The following is a 20,375-nucleotide window of genomic DNA, read 5'->3' as shown; positions in this document are numbered from 1 at the left end:
CTATACAGCAATGTGGTTGACTCCCTGGAAGAGGACCTGCTCAGTATGTAGATATAAACGGCTCATTCCAAGGTAATGAAAACACAAAGGTTCTTATTTTCAGGTGGTAATAAACTAATGAAAACAATATACCATTTCTGCCAGTTGATGCCCCTAAATCCTCCACACTTGACCTTTAAGTACAGCCTTACAGAGCTACTAGAATAGATTAAATGGACTCTTAGTGCTGTATGTATATATTATTAAGGCTGTATCTAATGACAGCCCTTGTAATGAGTGGTTTGCTAATGCCAAGCCCTCTCTCTGTTCAGTCAAGTGTTACAAAAATATATTCCTGTCAATATTTCTCCTGAAAACTCCCCCCAAATTATCTCAGAGTCAACAACAATCTTGTAATCTAATATTAAATCAACTTTGCGCAAACATTAAAACTCTCTCTGAGGCTGTTACAAGCTTACCCATTGTCCTAACTGAAAAAGAACATAGTCAAAAACAAATGGAGAAGCGATTCGTTCCTCATTCATGTCTGCCGTTTGTTGATCCAACGAAAGCATGCCGCTCTGAGTCTCCAACGCCAGATTAGCTGTGTTTGAATGTGGTCTCAGGAGGGATGGGCACACAGTGCATATGCAAATAGATTTACAGACAACCAATTACACTGCAAACTCCTCAAACAAAAGTGGGCCACCCAGGAAGGACCTGTCATTTCTGGATGGAGAGAGCAAAGAGTCAAAGAGTGACTCAGAGTCAGTGACACAGTGAGAAGAAGTTCTGAGTATAATGTGTTAGATTATATTATAAATTGGATTATATTCTGATTGCGTTGTGTTCCTAGTATGGATCAGAGGGACGCCGATACACCAGTACATTATGACTGACTTGTCATTGTATTCATGCACCATAATAGTTACCCAGTAATCATCTGCAGCCAACGGGGAAATAATGGGCTATGTAACAATTCTATATTACATTGATTATTTATTTTGTGTTTACGTGCCTGTGTTGTATAATGGGGTTGAATTAAACAGCATTAGCGTTGGCTTCTCTGTGGGAGTTTTTACAGATAGTTAAGCCAATTTTCCAGAGACATAGTGATTAACGGTGCTGTGCTTTTAATGCTATTTGTTGAGATAAAACTGGAGTGGCAGTTTGGTGAAAAGAATCCTAAAATAGACCAGGAGTCAAAGCATTAAGAACTGTTATCTCCTTAACAAGGACAATATCATTTAACATTATGGCAGTTTGGAGAATGACCACCATCTGTGTTCAACAAGGCGTTCAGTTCCTATGTATGTGTGTGTGTGTGTGTGTGTGTGTGTGTGTGTGCGTGTGTGTTTTTGGAGTGGGAGGTGGATAATGTGTGTGTGTGTGTGTGTGTGTGTGTGTCCATGACTGCATTTGTTATAAATTCACAAATAATACGATTACTCTGTAGAGATGGATCATCTGGATGTCCACAGCCAGGCAAGTGTCTCTGTGAAGCTGTACTTAGTCACAGAGGTGCTTTAAGTTGAATGCGACCATGCACACAACGATTCTAATGTTGTGCTGCTTGTTTACGATAATCACCACCTTACTTTAGCATGTAGGCATGCCAACATTTGCTAATTTGTACAAAATACAATGTAGAGCTGATGGGAATGACATTAGTTTTGCTGGTATTTGGTTGTAGAAGTACTTAAAATTTTGACCTAAAGATGGTGCTCGACGAAAACTTAAAGAAGCAACAGACAGCGTTTTTGCCTACATATATATCATTATGAAAATAATGTGGGTTGCACAGGGTAGTATACACAGTAAAATCAGACTATCAGCGTTTACATAGGTTACTAAATGGCTTTGCAATCTTTGCAATAAGCTTCTGCCACCGGGAACGAATTTTCGCGGAAAAAATCTGCTTTACGGCAGGAAATGCGTCATGTATTGCCAAACTGGTTGGTCAGCCAATCAGGGACTGGAGCTGGTCCTTATGAGGAACTGGCCGGGGCATGAGATAGTTAAATCACGAGCACAATGGCAGATGGACAAAGTTTGGAAGCAAGTGAACAATGGCCTCCCAAAAGAAAATGAGCTAATCTGTGTGAGGAGGTGAGGATGCACAAAAAGGAGAGTGATAAAAGAAGAGGAAAACAAGAATAAACCTCAGTCAGGTGTTCAAGAGATCGAAGGAGCTCCGTGACCAAAGAGGCTTCAACACCGGTGTTCAGCTAGCTTTCTTTCTAATGGATCAGTAAGTAACACGGCTAAATGTTAGCTAGCTGAGAGAGGACTGTACTGTACTGGCTGCTAGTTAATTCCTAGCTGGCCAGCATCGCAAATCACCACAACCAGGGACCGGGTAGCGAGTGTTGGTCGGCTGACATCCTTGTTGCCATTCTACGGCAGCCCTCAGACAGTTACTTCTGTGGCTCAGAAGGTAGAGCGGGTCAGTCGGAAGATCAGCGGGTCGATCCCTGGCTCCTCCAGTCCACATGTCGAAGTATCCTTTAGCAAGATACTGAACCCCAAATTGCTCCCAAAGGCTGTTCCATCGGTGTGTGAGTGTGTTTGAAACTGAGTAGCAGGTGGCACCTTAGCCACCAGTGTATGAATGTGTGTGTGAATGGGTGAATGTGACCTGTAGTGTAAAAAGTTCTTTGAGTAGTTGGAAGATTAGAAAGGCGGTATACAAGTGCAGGTCCATTTATTTATTTAGTCTCTCCTTCAAACTCAGTGCCAACTAATTTTGATCGATCTTCATGCGCTGCTTGGACGGACATGGACAGAATACGTGCCTAAAGATGGCAGACAGTTGCAGAAATTTTAAATGGCTGAGCAGGCAAAAATTTGCATGTCGTGCCGACTGCTTCAAAGCAGTTTGTCCCAGAAATCAATGCTGAATGTAACCTTTCCCACTTAACACAAAAGCCAAATGTAAGTTGGTGTTGATGTTTTTTTTGTCCAGTGGGAAAGGTTGGGTTAAGAACTGCGGCATCATCTGGTGTGATTTCACCAGCTGTGATCATTGTGCTCAACCCCTTTTAAAGTGTGTGTTTAGTGCTGGTGTCCCATAGGCTCCACATACCAATCACCAAAAACTTTTTATCAGCAGGTGCAATCAGAATGTGTGTGAAGCAACATCTCGAGTGAGGACGTCCTTGTTTATGCATGTTTGTGGCTATATGCAGTGATCTGACTTGTTCCAATCCCCATGTGTTTGCTGCACACAGTAGGAAAATACTCATGAATAATTTAGATAAGAAATAAAAGTGTATGTTTACTGCCTTGGCTGTTTCATAAACTAATGCAACCATTTCTCCTTCACCTAGGGATGCTGTGTGGATCTGAGGAAAGCATTTGACAGTGCACACTCTCCTCACCTGTGAGATTTCGGAGAACTCAGTCGAGATTGGGGAAATCAACCGGAAGAAATAGAATAGTGTTTGTGTCTGAACCTCAATATTCTCCTTCAATCTTTTATGCAACATCTGCTGTTTTCCCGTTCACACATTTTCACTCTCCCAAGCCTTCATTCAAATACACATTTCCCCGGTTTCAGTGGTGTATGACCACTTTAAAGTCTCTGCATGTACAATCTGTCCTCAGGGATCCAACCATAATGAATGGTTAAGCTGACAGTCATCGGCGAGCAGTGAGGGCTTTTTTGCATAAATCTGGACACTCCCCTCACAGCCTTTGGCAGGTCAATAAACGGCGTAGTAGAGAGGAGATTAAGGAAAGTGGTGGAGGGGGGGATTTTCCCTACTTGTCAACTCTGTGTTGTTCCACTCATTAAGCACAGTGAGATTAAGCTGGTGTCGAGGCTGAGGGGGATCTGTGGTTCGTGGCGGGTTGGATCGGCATGCATGCAGTGGGCGCAGTCAGAAGCTCGTCATAGGCCTATGAACAGGCAGGGCTGCGAGGAAAACAGACAATTAAATCAATAACACAACAGTCAGCAGATCACCGCGCCAGCTACTGCGCCCCCCCTTGCTGTTTTGGAATAAAAAACTCATTTTAAAAAAGCTTTTCTCCTCTTCAGCTTCAGGTTACTTACACAAGTAAAGAGTTGTAAAAGTTTGGTTCTGTTGTCATTTTATGACATCTCTACTCTTAAACCTACAACTCCAAAGTAATCAAAGATAACCCAAGTTAAATAGACGGGCATGCCAAACTTTAAAATATAAAATTCACTTTTAAACACTTCAAGGTTTCGGAGCTTTATAGTATTCACTCTGCAGTACATTACCAAACTGGTATCAACAATTACTGTGAAAGAAATTTGGCAAGATTTTAGTTTGACTAAAATCTCCAGGGCAATCTCATGAAGCAGAGTGCCAAACAATGAAACTGCGTATGACTCCCCGGGAAATTAATAGAATTATTTCACTGACTTTACTGCCAGCTCTCTCAGAGTTACTTCTTCACCTTTTCACCCTGTAAAGGTTTATAGTGCGAGTACTTAAATCAAATCAAGTAACGTTTTATTTATCAAATACAAAATAATACACACTGTGGGTAGTAAGATTCTTTTGTGCCTATAGCTCCAGAGCAACTAACAAATAGGAAAAAATGAATACAACAGAATAAAGTCACATAAAATAAAACATTTTACAAAAGGAACAATAAAAGAGAATGTTTTAAAGAGGTGAAACAGTAAACAGTGAAACAGTAAGACCATGAGTGAGTTTCAGAAAAATTTAAATATAGTCATATGTAGTATATGATTTATAATAAATTGTAATGATGAATTATGAATTGTGTGTAATGAGTTATTGATGCATGAAGGTCACCGGTTCAGCACCCCGATGGCCTACAAGAAAAAAATATAATGATAAATTTAATACATACAGAGGCACATATATTCATACAGTGCAGTATATGCATATGAAAGTATAGCATGTTGGAGTGGTGAAGGTCAACTGCTAGGCTGCAGACCATCAAATAAAAAAAAAAACTGTTTTTCATTTAGCGAGTCATCCCTGCGTTCACAGCAGCTTTAGCAGCCACCAAACGTGGATGTTTTTCTTTCACAAGGTTGGTGTTTTGTAACAAGCTTGTTAAATCACAAGTGTCCACTCCACCTGCACTCCTGACGAGACCACTCCCTTCAGGCCTGTGAGTGTCTTTTCTCTCCAAAGATGCCAGGCGGGACAAAGAGAGGACTGATGTGAGTGGTGTATGGACTTTTCACCTTTCATAATGTTTTACTCTATTCATCCTGTACGTATTATTTCAAGTCAACATATTGTTTTGTGCTTATTTTTCCAAGATTCCTGAATTTAAACAGTTGTTAAAGAGGAATGCCATAGTGGATGCATTAATGACATGAATTAAATAATAACCTAATTTACTAATATTATTTGTATTATTATTATTGTTTAACATTATGCAGAGCGGTAACATTTTGTTTCAATATTTCTTTTTATAGAAAAAAGTCATCTGACAACCACCTAAGAACTATTCACCCACCATGTCTGTATTGAACAGTTCCCTGGATCCTGTGCTTGAATGTGCACCCCAACATGTGAACCAACGTCAGCAGGTTTTTCACAGCCAGTTGCTGCGTTTCCAGCTGGGATTGTGCCAACCAAAGCAGGTATTATTATCTAAAACATGATCTTTTCCCAACCATTACCTAGTGGTTTCTATGCCTAAACCCAACACGTTAACCACAGCATTGTTGAAACATAAAGGAACATTAAGTTTCAACATATCCACTAAATAATAATGTACAAGAGTAACGGTGGGTACACATCTTTTGGTTTGCAGAAATTAACAATGCCAAAATGTATTCTGGTGATTGGGTTGCAACTATAGGGCAACTTTGATTTACTTTTAGTTATGTTCTTTATTTAGTTCCCCAGCTCCTGGGGAAAATAACTCGGTGACTTTGGTTTGCTTAATGACTTTCTTCACCTGCTAAAAGGATTAAATGTCTTTTGTGATTTTATCCATACTGATACAGCTTTCATAACGGAATTTAAGGAACTTTTATTTGCACTTCTGCTACTTTAATTGCATGAAAACAATCAGCAGTTATTTTTTAATGTTTAATGCTAATGTGCAGTGTTTCACCGCATATAAACTAAGCCTAGCACCCCCTATGTTTAAAATCTTTATGTAATTCTTGAATCTGTCAAATTTTTCTGGGGCACCCACTAGCTCACCTGGTAGCGGCAGGCGCCCCATGTACAACAGCTATGTCCCTGCCGCAGCGTCCGCAGGCTCCATTCCAACTCATTGCCCTTTGCTGCATGCCATTCCCCGTCTCTCCTCCCCATTTCATGCTATAGCTATCCCAACAAATAAAGGCAAAAAGCCCCAAAAATATATTTTAAAAAATCTGATGACACAGTTTTTGTGTAGAAAATTAGTGCAGTCTATGTGCATCTCTTTTTTTTTTTTTAGCTCATCCATTCTCAGTGTTGCCAGGGTATTCCCCCAATGTCTTTTTGAATACTGCCTCTAGGAGGTGCAAAGAAAGAAAATTCTAAATCCTACACACAGGAACTTTAAATATAGCAAACTACAGAAGTGAAAACTCACAGAAATAGATAAATAACTAAAGGAGGCAGTATTCATTGAGGGGCAATGATGTAAACTAAAGAATGTTGGCTTTCACACAGTGGTGTTAGCTGTGCTAAGCTGTATAAAGTTATTCTCATGACCTTTTTCTCACAGTACAGTCATTTGTTTGTGCATACCGTAGCCCTTTAACTTCCAAGACAACAGCTCGTTCACAGAGAGTATTGCCACAAACTAAAAGCTTGTTTTCCAGGTGTATACATTTTTAGTCATCTTCGTGACTTATTGCAGGTTTTTCTTCTGTTTCCATTGACTAAAGACATGTTGTAATTATTGGATTGTGTTGGGCAGTACAGGTTAACAGGACTTTATACACCATTAGGCACAGCCACGAACTTCCAAGAAACTTGGAGAGTTTGAAGAAATCTGAGACGTCGGTATAATCAATATTGCTCGTTTTCCAGGGAAGTACATTTCTCTCCGTGCCTCTCACACTGTCTCACTGTCTCTATTAGGCTACTCCCTCTCGTCATTTCATTTTCTCTCTCGTCTCAGTTTCTCATTAACACTGCTGCCCTGTTGGCTCCTCGCCTCCTCTGTTCCCCCCCTTTGTGCAGCTACAGAGCCACTTCTCTTTTTCCTTTGCTCGATTCAGCCCCCTTCACCATCTCTCATAAACAATGTGTCAGATGTATGAAAGTAACGGGGGGCAGGAGACATCCAATTAAAAGCACAATGCATTATTATTTCACAGCTCCCCCTCTCTGCCGTCTCCCGAAGCCCTTCAGATTATATAACAGCTCAGTGTCACCGGAGCCAGCCTGTGGAGGACAAGTTAAGGGGGTCTTCGCCGATGATGCAGCTCAGCGACTCTGGACTTTCCCCAGCAGCTTGCGTACTACCCCTCACTCCTCCTCCTTCTCCTCCTCCTCCTCCTTCCTCCCTTTGCCATATCCACCCACCCATCCACCCACCAGCCCACCCTCTCCCTGCCTTCCTAACACACACATACACACATACACTCAATCACGAATGCACAGGGATTGCAGCAACAGCAGCAGCACAGCGAGATGGAGATCTCCGCTGCGTGTGTGAGTGCCTATTCCCGGTGAGTGCAGGGACAAGAGCGAATGAGTGTCAGTGATGCTTGAATGAGGTGTATAAGGGAGAGGAGAGCAGAGTAAAAGGCAGGAAGGGGGATATCAGTAAGGACCCGATGAGGTTTTGAGGCAATGTCTTTCTGCTTTTTTCCCTCTCCCATCCCGATAACCTGAATCTTTGCCGGATGTGCCACAACTACTCCAGCTGTCACTGCACCGGCTGCCTCTCTCTCGGTCCTCCCGCAGCCTGTGAGAGCTGCTCCAGTGGCTGGACGGTACCCTGGCACCCACTGAATACATGGATGAACACTGGCTCTACAGGGGATCTGCGCTTTCTTGTCCTTTGCACCTCTGATCTGTTTCTCAAGGTAAGAGTTGTGCTTCCTTTTCTTGGAGTTGCACACATATTCACAGGTACTGCAAAAAGAGTGGGGGATTCATCCGGTCTGCCTTTTAAAATCTTAATTTAATCAAAGTGGATATCAGAGGCATGCGAGAATTGGGGTAAAATACTGTTAAAGTCTTTTGGCTAGTGATGCATGCATGTGTATGATCCCTGTGTGCATTAGATATGGATAAATTAGGGAGGGGGCATTTCTGCATCCAAGCATTGAAAGGTTTAATGACTAATCAGGAGAACACGTAAAGGTTTTTCCTTCACAACTGAACATGAAGATGAGCAGTGATGTAATTTGACTTTGATTTATATACTTATCATAATGCGTGTCTTTGCAGCCTTTGACAGACATGCAGTATTTATCTGATGATGCAGAGGCTGATTATCGAGATAGCTGTACTTGTGAATTGTCTGGGTTTGATAGTGAGGAATATTGATGAGCACTCACTAATAGACTATTTTATATTGTGCTGTGATAGACTGCCAGGATGATGATCATTTATTGGAAAACACCTATCGCATTAAGTGGCGTAGACTGTATGACAAATTCATATGGGATGAGTGATTTGCTCCTCAAGGCTAAATTTGATAAGAGGTGGATTCAGACTTATCATGACTAATGACATGTGTGATCCAGGAAGCTCTGGGGTGCTGCATCACATAGAGAGCTGCACTTATATTTGCTCAGTCGTTGCCTCTCTCTCCCTCTCTCTCCCTCTCTCTCACCCTCTCTCTGTTCCTCTATTTTCCACACGTCATTCCTTGACTACCTGAATTTACAGGAAACACTGACAGGGTACAGCTTTAAGGTGCCAAACACTCTGTGGCTTGTCTGTCTCAGCATCTTTTTCCCTTATAAATCATCTTTTACATTATACCCAAGTCAATCATCACATCGACCTGAGTACACATGTATGCCCATAGCCCAGCCCCTTATTAATCAATGAACTCATCAGGGTGATGCACTACAGATGTAAGCTCTGGCGTGAGAGGCAGACACTGTCGTCTCCATAATTTTATACCAAAAAGAAAAAAGAACGACAATAGCAGGAAAGTATGTGATCACAAAAAAATGCCCCTCTGCATATCAGCCTCTCCAAACTTACTCTTCCCAAGGATCCATTTCACAGCCAGTGCTCTCATCCAGGAGATAGAGGGATGGGACCCTTTTAAAACCTCCCGCTATTCCCCATAACAGAAAGTGCTTCTCAGTGATAAATCTTTTAAGCCAATGTCATAAAGCAAACTTTCACAGGTGTAGCCGGCAGTACGGATAGATACAGATAGCTCTGGACGACTGCTGGAAGAAGATGGTTTGTGTATGTGTGTGTGTGTGTGTGTGCGTGACTGTGGAGATCTCAAAACAGGCTGGGATTGCTTTCAAAAATTGAACAAAAGACAATATAAAAATCTGGGACCAAAGGGGCTTACATTGTTGCAGGAATAAGAGCGTGATGGTGTGTTGAGAAAAAGATTACTGCAACGCGGAGGGTGTAGGGGCCGGAACCTATACTGTACAATTGCACAGTGCGAAAAGGAATGCATATGACTACGCACGCACATAACCTTATGGATCGGACAAAGGCAGCGATATCTCGTCCTTTGCATTGTGCTTAGTTGGTGCAATGTCACGCTCTGTAATATATGCAAATAATGAGAGAAAATCCCTCATACAAAATGGATACATTGCACAGCAACAATGCATACAGTAGAACACACGGGGAGATGACAAGCACAGCAGCATTTGCCTTGTGATACACACTTGATTGCACATACTAGTAAAATGATGAGCTGTAGCACTGACAAACATCCCTTGATGCACTTAGATTGAATAGATGGTGCAGTGGAGGTTACTGTATGGGGCCACTATAATACCATTAGTTAACCATTAATGAGAGTGGCTAGACAGTGTTATCCTATGTAAATATCCTACAGATGCACTTCAGTAATTATTGCGTTGATGCAGGCTGTCAAGGATGTAAGGCAATCTACGCCGCCTCTTTCTCCCTGCCTTGCGATGGGGCATAAATCATGAGTCAGCAGTGTTGTAGACCTGCTGTTGCATGGAAAATGGATCCAACCTCCCTATTAACAATTTTTACACACAACCACATTTCAACGTTGTGGTCATAAGAAATCAATCATGATACTGTAGCGAAAGGTGCTTTTTTTTCTGCCCTCCCTTGTACATGCAGCGTTTTAGCGTGAAGAACTGAAGGGCAATTGCAACAGACAACGTGGTCTGCCAGGGTACATAAGGAGATTTCAGAGGATTACTTTTGCAATTTTAGAGTCAATGCATTATTCATAATCCTTTGGATAGCTGAGGCCAAATCAGGGAAGGACCTCAGGTCATTAGCAGAGATATAGCTTGCTTTGAGAGGAGGAAGAGGAGGAGTAGGAGAGAGAAGACGAGGAGGAGAAGGAGATTCTCGCTCAACCATGTGAATATATTCATGTGTCACGTCAGCCTCTCCTCTCAGTCTGCGTCTATCTGACTCCCAACAATAATAAGTCATTGAGAAGCTTTTCTTGATTCCCTTTGTGTGAATTACCATTTAGCTGCTTTACATGCCTTACATGGCTGCATGGGAAATTGTTCGCGCTCAGAGGAGACTTCCTGCAGATGTGATTACCTTTTCAGTGGTGTGAGATTGGTATTTCTGAGTGTGAAATAGTATGATCCCGTGTGAATCAGCCTCGAACAAATTTCTTTTTATCCGTGGAACCGCTTCTGACAAACAACTTACGCTAAAATCAAAGTGCATACTAGGCTATGTTTCAGAACAAATACCACCCCCAATAAAATCCAGCTGCTCCGAAATTCCAAAACAACTGTGCGTAAATTCATGACACAGCATACCATATTGTTCTTGTATAATGAGACTGAGCTTAGTTGCTTGTTATTTTTTTCTCCTCATCTGGCACTGAATGCATTGCGGCGACTGAAGTGACACTAGAAGCGGTTGGCATGCGGTTTCTTTGCAGCATTAATGGGAAGCAAGATGAAACATGGTTGCCTCTAAATATATTCCATTTCATCAACACTTTGAGCTGAGGGTTAGGTTACAGTGGACAGTTTGCAAGGTGAAACGCATGGCAGGACTCCCAAGAAATACAACCTCATGCTTTTTATTATCAGCCCCTGTCTGCTGTTGTGTGCGTGTGTGTATATGCACACACTCCGTAAGATGCTGGCAAGGGCCTCTTTTTGAAAAGGTGACAATACGGCCCACACACACTAATACATACACTAGTGCATGTATGCACACTCACACAAAAGACAATGCAGAGTCACCAGGCATGAAGGCAATTTTGGGATCATTAAAAAGTGTGTATTCTCTTTATGCTCTTTACACGTTAAGTCATTACTGGGACTCAACATGCACTGCAGATATAGATCAGCTGCAGATCAGAAATTAACATTAATCTTATCTACCCATTCCTTTCCTTTCACTAATTTCATGGGAGTAGTGAAACTGACAGTTAGGAAACGTCTCTTCAGTATGAATTTCCCCAACAGAACAATCACATTGATGGATTTACAATGTCTCCGAATGATAAAACATGATTACTTTCAGGGAAGCGGCGACACCATGAATAGCTTGCTTTTGTGTGGTAATAAATGATTCATTGGAGTTTATTTATCGCGTGGTGTCTTGTCATATGAAAATGATTAACCAGCTCTTTCTGATGTTTCCTTTCAACCATATCAGACATCATTTCATTTCCTTGTGCTGCTTGATATATTTCATGCTCCAGCTATGAAATGTGTTTCTGCGCGGATGAGACAGAAAATGCAGTATTTCTCATTTGATCGTATGGACCTTAATTTGAAACTCTGCATGGGGGGTGACTACAGCGGCAAGCTGTTGTATTACAAAAGTCAGTTTTTGCTCCTTTGTCTGGTCAAAGCAGTTTGTGATTTATTACATAATCAATATACATCAAGCTTTGCCATTGGAAATATGTAAAAATGGGGGAAAGATTTCATAATGATGACATAAAAGTGATTTAAACTATTTGGTAATGATGAATTAAACGTAAGAAATTAGTCAGGCTACTAATAATGTGAGAAATTCATGTTAATGTTTGGTGCATCATTAGTCATGTATGACAGCAGTCAAACAAGACAGATCTTGTAAATGAAGCACACTGATTTCAGCACATCATATTGCTGCATTCACAAACACAAGAAGTTATGATTGGCCATTCCTTAGCCCTGGTTGAACAAGCTTTGAACACAGCAGCACCTCAGTCAACTTTCCCCTTTCCTGTTGTGTTAGATATGCAATGTGCTTGGGTCATATATGTTGAAAAGAAGACCAAAATTTTGATTAAAAGATGTGGCTGGGGGACTCTCACAGTCTTCACAGACACATTGCAATGTATATAGTCACATCTTGAGTTGGCTGATGTTATCAAAATGCTGGCTGGAGTTAGCCTAATGTCAGATCACCAACATCAGCCAGGTTTGCTTCCTCCTTATTTCTGTGGTATTGGTAAGTGATTCGGAAAAGGACAGATACTAGTAGGTCTCTGAAAAGGCTAATGACCCTTTGTATTATCACTGTAAGGCTACGTGCCGCCCAAAGTAACTAATGCAACTTCCTACAGTAAAGACAAACCAGTGTGAGGTCAGCACCATGGTCTGTATTCAGTAATAAATGCATAGAGTAGCCTACTTAACCGATCCCCAGAGGGGGAAAGGCGACACATACCTGGCTTTGCACAGGCATTATTGACTGATAGTCTTGTCATCGTCTGTCTCTTCTTCTCCCTTTTTCATTGAGACTGGAAGCTTCATTTTGCACCATTTTGCCTTGTTCAGAATGATTAACATGGCGGCACAGTGGTGCAGTGGTTAGCATTGTTGCCTTACAGCAAGAGGGCTCCTGGTTCAAACCTGGGGTGGGGGAGCCCTTCTATGCGTGGGTTTCTCCAGGTACTCCGGCTTCCTCCCACAGTCCAAAGACATGCAGGTTAATTGGTGACTCTAAATTGCCGGTAGGTGTGAATGTGAGTGTGAATGCTTGTCTGTCTCTATGTGTCAGCCCTGAGCTTGTTAGGCATCCTGTCCAGGGTGTACACCACCTCTCGCCCAGTGTCAGCTGGGATAGGCTCCAGACCTCCTGCTGCAAGCGGTAACAAAAACTGAATGAATGAATAATAGTTAACAGTGTGAACATATCCTTACATTGCATACTGTCATCCCTACTGTCGGCTTCTTGAAGCTGTAGTGCCTGGCGCCCAGAAACTATCTAATAAACACTGCAGCACACAGCATCCCCATATTCCTTTTTGTCAAGTTTGTCCGAGTTAGCAACAGTAACTAAGGGCAGGACTTTGGATCAGTCAATTTTATTGATTTACCAATGACAAACAACCATAGGTGTAAATTCTTGGGGGGATGCAGAGGACATGTCCCCATCAGTATTAAGAATGTATGCATTTTTACCCCCCCCCCCCAGTAGACATGAGAGTAGCAGAGGACTTTTTGTATTTACCAATACATACAATGCACAAAGTGAAGCATAAAACTTTATCTGAATGCATGTGCAAGTGCAATGCAAGTGTTTGATGCTTACATTTACTGGCAGAGGACCCCCACCCCTCTATTTTATATGTGGCCCACCAATGTTGAAACAAACCTACACCCTTGTAAACAACTGTGGTTTGAATGCTTCAAAGCAATTATTTCAATTTCCATCATTTATAAACCATATGCTAAAACATTTGTTAGAAATCTGCCTCACATTTCTTGGAGACTTTAACACTCCTAAACCCATTACTGTGTGACCTGTGTGTGTCCCAAGCTGCCTGTATAATAAAAAGTTGTCACAAACAGTAATCTGTAAACATTTAAAGTTTAAGGTCATTTCAGCCAGCCAACTCACACGGAACAGATTTATTATGTGATGGCGGAGTATGTGCGGACTTTAGATGTGATGTCTTGGCTCTGACCTCGTCACTCCACTCAGCACAGCAGAGATCGTGGAGTGGAGATAATAAATTTCCCCCTGGGGACTTTGGACTCAGAGCCTCCAGGTGGATACAGGTGGAGAGGCCTCACACCAGCTATTATGCAGAGTCTAGTATGTGTGGGCCACAGCTGCTGTGTGGTCATTTGCTCTTGCAGGAACCTCAGACCACAAGGGGAATTTATTATACTAGACTCCTGCTACAAGTGAGCCAACTGCTGCACAGCTATACCTTAACAAAACACCTCCAACCATTGTGGGTACGATACTATCAAGTAATCTAAATGCTGAAGAATGCACAAAATCTTATCAAATGCCATGTAGCATTGATAAGACGGTGACCATAAGTGTGTGTGTGTGTGTATAGGAAGCTTGAGGTTGGCAGTGAGTGTGGTTGAGTGTATCGGTGCAGAGAACAGGAGCTCAGACGTTTAGATGTAATTATGATATGAAGAACAGTAAAGCGAGCTGTCACATGAACCCATTTGTTTGAGTTGGAATGCTTCTCTAATGTAAAGCCAAACAGGATCTGTGTGGATAAAATGTAAATGTGACTCTCCTGTGTGCAACAAAAGACTTCCCCATGAAGCCAAGAGAACTGGCTGTGTGCGAGGCCGCAGCGTGTTTAAACCATTAAAGCTCATATACAGCGTTACCCTCTAAAAGAAATTGGAGTCCGCAGTGATCTGATAGGAAACCCCAAATATGACATGAGCCGAGGGGGAAATAAGCCACAAAACCAACTGAGCCCAAAACACTTAATACTGAAACATGAGTACTGCTGTTTCACCACAGCATAAACAAGTCATAATGCATTTGTAAAACCAGAGTAAAAATAAGGTTTGCTACTCAAAGTTATCTTTCACATCTACTGGAGAGCAATAACAGCCAGCAGCTTTTGCGGTCCTATAGTTTAATGATATTGTCAACCACACAAACATCTCCTAAAAAGCATAAACTCACATTCCCACATAAATAAATATATGTTAGAGTAACCGGCAAACACTTGAGTTGATTAGGTAAAGCCGTGATCTGGCACAACACCCCGAGTTAACGGCAAAACTGTGTTTCAAGCTGGAGGTGTGTATTGGAGGCTGACAACTGACATAAGTCAGTAAACAGAGTTTCTGAATGGTGGCAGCCGGAGCAGGGAGCGTAGCGCAAACACAGTTATTATTCCAAAAAGGTGTCCCGAAGCAAATGATCAGACTTTTGGCAGGCGGGCTTGCTTATGAAAAACTACTGTACGTAACTAGCAGTTGCAAGTGTTGTCAATGAGCTGTGCAGCAGAAGGGTTAGCACAGTAAAAAGAAACTTCCATTCATTTTCTCCATAGACAGTTTTAGGTGAATCAGAGTTGGAGGACCTCTAAAGCCTGGACAGACAGGAAACTCGCCAAGTTGAATCATCAGAACAAAAAATTGAACAGCTGTGTTATTAAATATCTGCCTCTTTGATAAAAAAAATTGAAGGCACATGGTTTGTAACATAAAAACGTCAGATGAGAAATTAACTACAGCTCCAATGATGCATTTCCAATAAAACAGCTTAAAATTATGTGTTGCAAAGTTCCAGTAAATAAAAGTGGAGGCAGTAACATAAACCTATAGGCTGCTTATATTATCTGGAAGAGTTCTGTATTTTTTTTATCACACAACACTGAGGATGTCATTAAAAGAGATATTTGAAATGAGAATACAGAGTAAGGAAAATAATAATCTGTGTGACAAAGCATCAAGTATATGTGGCGCCCCCAGAAATGTTTCATAGTGTTGGCCAGATGGGGCCACTGAGAATCTTCGGGTGGCACACCAAAACCAAAAGCCATAACTAATGTCAGGAAATTGCTTTTGCTGTTGAAGTATATAGGCTAGTTGAAACTTTTTCACTATAGATTGTTAAGGAATCACATACTGATATACTATAGTTTGTGATTTTAAAGTTGATACGATTCATTATCTAATGGGCCCAGACTAATACCAGTACAGTTAGCATTATGAGCTCTACAACAGTCCTGATTTAATGTGCTGTGTTGGGCAGCAACTATTTAACGGCATTTCTCAGCAGTGTGGTGGTAACGTCAGTACTTTCTGAGTCAGATTTCTGCTGCTTTGCTATTGGTTTTTATTGGCAAGACCCACCCTACTCTGCCTCTGATTGGCTACATTGCAGTTCTTGATTTGTCTCTCATGTGTCTTGCCCATAGACTGTATATATTTAGTGGATTTGCAGTGGACACTTGAAAAATAGACACAACAAGGGCCAAGAAAAGAGCTGAGAGACACAGAACAGTAGTAAGAAGAAAGAGAGGAGAGACATACTGATGTCACGTGTTATTTGCAGGATGTGTTCATGTCCAAATGTCCCCCAAAAAAGAAGAGTTTTAATTTAGATCTTTTATTTTTTATTGCTTTTCATTAATTGGTTTTATTGACTTAAAATATATTTTGGAATTCTGGTTTTTAATTACTGGCAGAGCCAGATAGCTGACTGAAAGAGGCCAAGACAGAGAAATGCATTAAGTAGGAAGAGGAGAGAGAAAGAGAGAAGGCAATAGGCCGACTGATGATGTCGTGTTATTGGAGGACATGTTCAAATGTCATAAAGTCTGTTATTTTACAATGAACAGTCCAACTGAATTTGTTTTTTTCCTGCCTATTTGTTTTTCTGACAGTTTTTCTGATCTCTGAGATTCTGCTGCTTTGACATTGGGTAAAAAAGTAAAAGTAGCTTTGCAAGTAGCAAACTACTTTTGCCATTTTCCGTAGCTTATTCAATGTAGTGAAACTTAATTTTGATGTAGAGTAACTAGTAGCTTAGCTCACTACATTTCCCAAGTAGCTTGCCCAACACTGTTAATGTGGTATGTATCTGTGTATACACATGTTGCAAGGTCTTGCTCCTCAAATAGATTGGTTAGTATACAGCTTTTATATGAAAGAGTACTTTGATTGTAAGGAACAAAAGATCTACTAGGAACAAGCCTGCTCAAGATTAGGGGACTAATGGCTATCCAAAGAACCCATTTTCATTCAGATATCTTTAGGAGGGAGGTCAAGAGACCCCTCTGAAAAAGGCCATGCCAGTTGTTTCCATGACAATATTTAGCCTCATTTTGGAGAGGAATTTAGCCCCCTTCCTGCCTACAGGATTGGCACCAGTGAGTGCCTTAGATTTCACAAGACACCAATACGAGTGTGCCACAGCCTCTTTAAGACAATATTGATGGACTCCAGTTATTTCAGCTGGGACAGGGGGGGCAGTTGTATCAAGTGTTTCATATACATAACCAGATAGTTTAACTTGTAGATGAAATATGCTTTGTGTGTGTGTATGTGTGTGTGTGTGTGTGTGTGTGTGGTTTTCAATGTTTTACTTTTGGCACATTTCACAACATGTTTTAATAAATGCTGTGCTGTAAATTTTGGATTTGGATTTTGGATCACAGATTGTGTTTTAATAAAGGTTTATGTTGTGTTACCAGAGTGTGAAGTTATGGTCCCAGAGGAGAAGAGAATCATTTGTTACAGTATCTTACTGAAGCGATTTCAGATCAAATTCCTCCCCAGATGATAACAGAGTAACTTTTTTTTTCTCTTTTACCTTTTTCAGGAAATATGGTGAGCAAAGAGGACACCAAATGCATTGTTCTCTCAAATTCAGATGAATCCGATTCAGAGACAGGCCCATCACACAGCCTCGATGCACAGTCTGGACCAGAATCAGGCAAGCAGCAGGTGAAGAAGAGAAACAAGGCCTTACAAGTGCGTTTTAAGGATATCTGTGACGCTCAGAATGAGCATCGTGGAAAACGCTCTAGATCCATTTCCTGCAAAGTGACACACCGAAAGTACATGACCATGCCTGCCAGACGCTCTATTCCAAATGTTACCAAGAGTACAGGTGTCCAGACATCGCCGGACCTCACTAAGCGATACAAGACTTTCCCTTTTGAGAGGAAAAAGGGACATACATTTAAACATACTGCTTTGGTGGAAGATTATAAAGGACAAAACAATGGTTTTTTGAGTGACATAAAGACGGGAGGAGAGGATGGACAACCTATCGGGGAGTCCTCTAATTACAAGGGTAAGATTGTGGGCCAGACAAAGGCATTGCTTCACCACACTGATGACAGCAGTGATACAGAGGATTTGCTTTCCAGTGCCAACTGTGTGGATGGACCCTCTTGTCCAGACTCTTCACATTTCTCGGAAGAGTGCCATCCGAGCAGCCCTCCTTCCAAAAGAGAAACAGAGTACCAGGTTTGTGGGACAAGGACCAAACACAAAGGATTACCCAAAGAAGACATGGACGCTGGCACTTCCTCAAAGCGCCAGCTGGCTAACTCAGAGTTTTCACAGGAAAAGTCAAAGGGCACAGGCCCTGTCGCTTGGAACTCTTTGACACAGGTGGAGTCTTTAGGAAGCCCGTCTGTGAGCTGTAAACGGAAAAAGGGCACACAGCTAAACGAACAGCAGTCACAGACACTTCCCCATAGTGCCAAATGTTCTGTGCAGTCACAAGGGCAGTGTCGGACAAGGCATGTGTCAGCCTCCTCTAAACTCCAGCAAACAGTTGGGGGGGATGAGGGCTTTCCTCCAAGAGACACAGGAGCCCCGGGCATGGGGAGCAGCCAGCAGATAATGCCCTTATCTGGAGACAAGGATATCAAAGCACAGCTGCAGGCCATGGAGAGCCTCATCAGCTCAAGCCAGGAGACCATCAAGGTCCTACTTGGAGTCATTCAGGAGCTGGAGAAAGGTGAAGCGCAGAGAGAGGGGTGAGTAGAGGAAGCTTTACAAAGCCGTGACTTTTATACATGCAACCAAACACGCATTAAACACACAATGTACATGTCACAGTGTGCTGTCAGGAAAAACTATGACAAAAGGTAATTCCAAGTCTTGAGTCCTGTAGCTTTGGCCATCACTCCTATTGGTTATCAAACAATGAATCGCCAAAGAATGGATGTTTACACTGGGCAATTTTTGTTAATGACTTCATAGGATCCCCTAGGTTTCTCTTCAAGATAAGTTAACCTGTGATGTTTGTTTAAATGCTGCACTGATGTCTGACTGCTGGTGTTTCTCAATCTGTCAGATTTCTTTTTAGCTCTATCACTGGGTTCCCAGATTTCAGCCAGCCCAGTTTCCAGTAGAAAATGTTGGCATTGTACATTTCAAACAAATCACATCAGCGTTTCTGAAGTGATGTGGTTCAGATTGCTTGTTTATGAGCAGAGTTTCTAATGAGGAGGAGGAGGAGAGGATGGTGGATGGCATGAGACCTAGGTGAGATGGCAAGTGGCAGACCACTGCTTGACACCAGCTTTGTTTGTGGTGTTGAAAGTTGGTATTTTTAACGACGCGGCTTGACATTACCAGCAGTGTTTGTGGCGATAAAAGCAAATATTTATTGACATGTCTATCCATGGTTGTGGTGACAAATCCGGATGTTCTAAAGCCAAAACGATCTTATCCTGACCCTTACCAGCTAATCATGTTAATCACAGCAATGTCACAACATAAATTTGAAAACTGAAACACAACGAAGCATTAAGTTTCAATATATTGGCTACATATGAAACTTACAAATGTATTGTATCTATGGTTTGCAAATATACAATGCCAAGACTTATTCTGTCAATTCAGATGTTTCGGCAATGAACATTGTAAGCGCAATGTCATTGTGAGTAATTGCAATCATAGCCTGAGCCACAAATATAGCACGTAAGTTGTTTGGCATGTATGTTTACTATCTTAGTTTAGCATATTAGAATGCTAACACTTGCTAATTAGCACCAAAAACAAAGCACAGCCAAGGTTAATGGGAGTGGCATTAGTTTGCAGATATTTGGACGTGCACTGAATTGTTGAAACAGAAATTTTAACCTTCATGATTGCACTAGATGACTGGTGTACCAAATTTCACAGCAGGTCATTGAATATTTAAAAATATGTCAATAAAACCCTAAAAAGTCAACCTTATGATGACACTAGAAGAAACATCAGGCTTCACCCTTTGGGAGCCATGGATATCTGAGCAAAATGTGCTGCCAGTCCATTGAGTAGATGTTGAGATATTTTGCTGAAAGAGTGAAGACTTTGATCTGCACATGGCATTAGAGCAACAGTGGGAAAATTACCAAGCCATACCTCTAGCATAGCTAAAAAAATGGTGTGATATGATCAACCGTCAAGGTCTAATGGGACACTCCAGACACAGAGCACAATACCTGTTAGCACTGTCTCTCTCTCTCTCTCTGTAAATTTAATGCAAGAGCAAGAGCACCTCTAGTGATTCTTTATGTGTCATATTTCATTAGAGATGTACCTGTAAAGGAGAAAATGCATTAACAAGCTTCATAAAGTCCTCATGCCATGTCCG

General features: G+C 41.6%; 1 protein-coding gene across 2 annotated transcripts in view; it reads left to right on the top strand.

Moving 5' to 3' along the window:
* The first annotated feature begins 7,272 nt into the window (after positions 1 to 7,272).
* Positions 7,273 to 20,375, top strand: part of insyn2ab (inhibitory synaptic factor 2Ab) — a 32,685-nt gene continuing 19,582 nt past the window's right edge. Inside the window, exons 1-3 of one of the 2 annotated variants that reach the window (XM_033612797.2) lie at positions 7,273 to 7,615; positions 7,813 to 7,975; positions 17,598 to 18,768. In XM_033612797.2, the coding sequence (XP_033468688.1) occupies positions 17,603 to 18,768 (1,166 nt within the window). In that variant the 5' untranslated portion in view covers positions 7,273 to 7,615; positions 7,813 to 7,975; positions 17,598 to 17,602. Of the gene's footprint in view, positions 7,616 to 7,699; positions 7,976 to 17,597; positions 18,769 to 20,375 lie in introns of those variants that run through there. The other variant, XM_078160842.1, reaches the window with a different exon arrangement.

The sequence above is a fragment of the Epinephelus lanceolatus genome, chromosome 17 (genome assembly GCF_041903045.1).
Source record: "Epinephelus lanceolatus isolate andai-2023 chromosome 17, ASM4190304v1, whole genome shotgun sequence".
Taxonomy (NCBI): Eukaryota; Metazoa; Chordata; class Actinopteri; order Perciformes; family Serranidae; genus Epinephelus; species Epinephelus lanceolatus.
The sequence above is the reverse complement of the archived record's forward strand: the minus strand, read 5'-3'. Positions and strand labels throughout refer to the sequence as shown.